This window comes from Orycteropus afer, unplaced genomic scaffold, assembly GCF_000298275.1.
Source record: "Orycteropus afer afer isolate SDZICR_OR568_19922 unplaced genomic scaffold, OryAfe1.0 scaffold00163, whole genome shotgun sequence".
Classification (NCBI taxonomy): domain Eukaryota; kingdom Metazoa; phylum Chordata; class Mammalia; order Tubulidentata; family Orycteropodidae; genus Orycteropus; species Orycteropus afer.
The window spans coordinates 896,628-898,174 of NW_006921750.1; the positions used below are offsets into that span (position 1 = coordinate 896,628).

Genomic DNA, 1,547 nt, shown 5'->3' on the forward strand with positions numbered 1-1,547 from the left:
GCCCAACCTTCCTTCCGAGGAGTGGCTGGTGGGTTTGAACCGCCAGCCGTCTGGTTAGCAGGCAAGTGTCTTAGCCACTATGCTACCAGAGCTCCCGTTGGCTTTGCATAGATGCCCTTTATTGTGTTGAGGAATGTCCCTTCCATTCCTATTTTGCTGAGAGTTTTGAACAGGAATGGGTGTTGGATTTTATCAAATGCCTTTTCTGCATCAATTGATATGATCATGTGGTTCTTTTCCTTTGTTTTCTGTATTTGGTGGATGACATTGATTGTTTTTCTAACAATCTTCTTTCCTGTTCCTTCTTGCCTTCTGAGCTAATGCTAGACAAATGCTGCCCTTTTGGTCTCATATGGCTGATTGTTTGAAGGAGTGTATTCCTACCTGGGGTTATCATTCACCTTATAGGCCTCTGTTATTTGGCTGAAAGTTGATACAGGGTGTGAGTTGAGTTTTGGGCTTGAAGGGTATCAAAATACCATAGTCTCAGTTGTTGAATCAGTCTCTATCAGACCAGTAGTATGTCCGGTCTTTTTTATGATTTTAAGTTTTGTTCCACATTTTTCTCCTACTCTATCCAGGACCTTCTAATGTGATCCCATTCAGATCATTCAGCTGTGGTAGTTGAGCACCATCTAGTTCTTTTGGTCTCATAGTAGTGGAGGCTGAGGTTCACATAGTCCATTAGTCCTTTGGATTAATTGTTTCCTTGCATCTTTGATTTTCTTCACTCTTCTTTGCTCCACATGAGGAGAGACCAATAGTTGCATATTTGGTGGCCACTTACAAGCTTTTAAGATTCTAGTCACTATTCACCAAAGTAAGATGTAGAATGTTGTGGACTATGTTATGCCAATTGACCTTGATATCCTCTGAGACTACTGTGGCTTTGAGTCTTGGGCGATGTTTTAAAAGTGACCCTGCCTCTCATCACTCACTTGTCTCTTTGCAGATCCTTCTTTTCAGAAGATGCACTATTATAGATACTCTAATGCTGAGGTCAGCTGCTGGTACAAGTACCTTCTGTTCAGCTACAACATTGTCTTCTGGGTGAGTGCATGTCTTTTGTTAAGTAAATTATGACTTTCCCATGCTTTTTGCCAGGCCCCATGTAAGGCGGTGGGCAGGGTCAGTGTGACCCTATTCTTTCAGAACCAGCAATAAGTAAATTATAAAGTAGACCATTAAATGCTCTGGTAGAGAAGGACAAGGTAATTGAAAGCTGGAAGAAGGGCTACTAACCCAGCCTTGAGGGTCCAGGAAGGCTTGAAGCTCTGGCCCAGATGGGTGCCTGTCCTGTCTCCCTCCTTCCTTTTCCAAGAAATGTACAAGTGAAACATTAGTAGCAACATACGTTATGCATATTTGACTGCAGCCAGGTCCTATTTTAAGCTCTAGGAGGTAGTGGACAAGGCTGATATGGCTCTGCCATCACAGTTCTTATTGTTGAGTCAAGGTCTGGGATTGCCGATAAGAGCACAGCTCACACAGTGCAGTGTAGTAAATTACTTTGTGTGGCTTTTCTACCCATAAGTCTTTGTAAACTC

General features: G+C 42.7%; 1 protein-coding gene across 1 annotated transcript in view; it reads left to right on the forward strand.

Annotated features, from left to right (window-relative positions):
* Positions 1-969: 969 nt before the first annotated feature.
* TSPAN14 (tetraspanin 14) overlaps positions 970-1,547 on the forward strand; it is a 55,356-nt gene continuing 54,778 nt past the window's right edge. The window contains exon 1 of the mRNA XM_007946476.2: positions 970-1,050. Within this exon, the coding sequence (XP_007944667.1) occupies positions 970-1,050 (81 nt within the window). The remainder of the gene's footprint in view (positions 1,051-1,547) is intronic.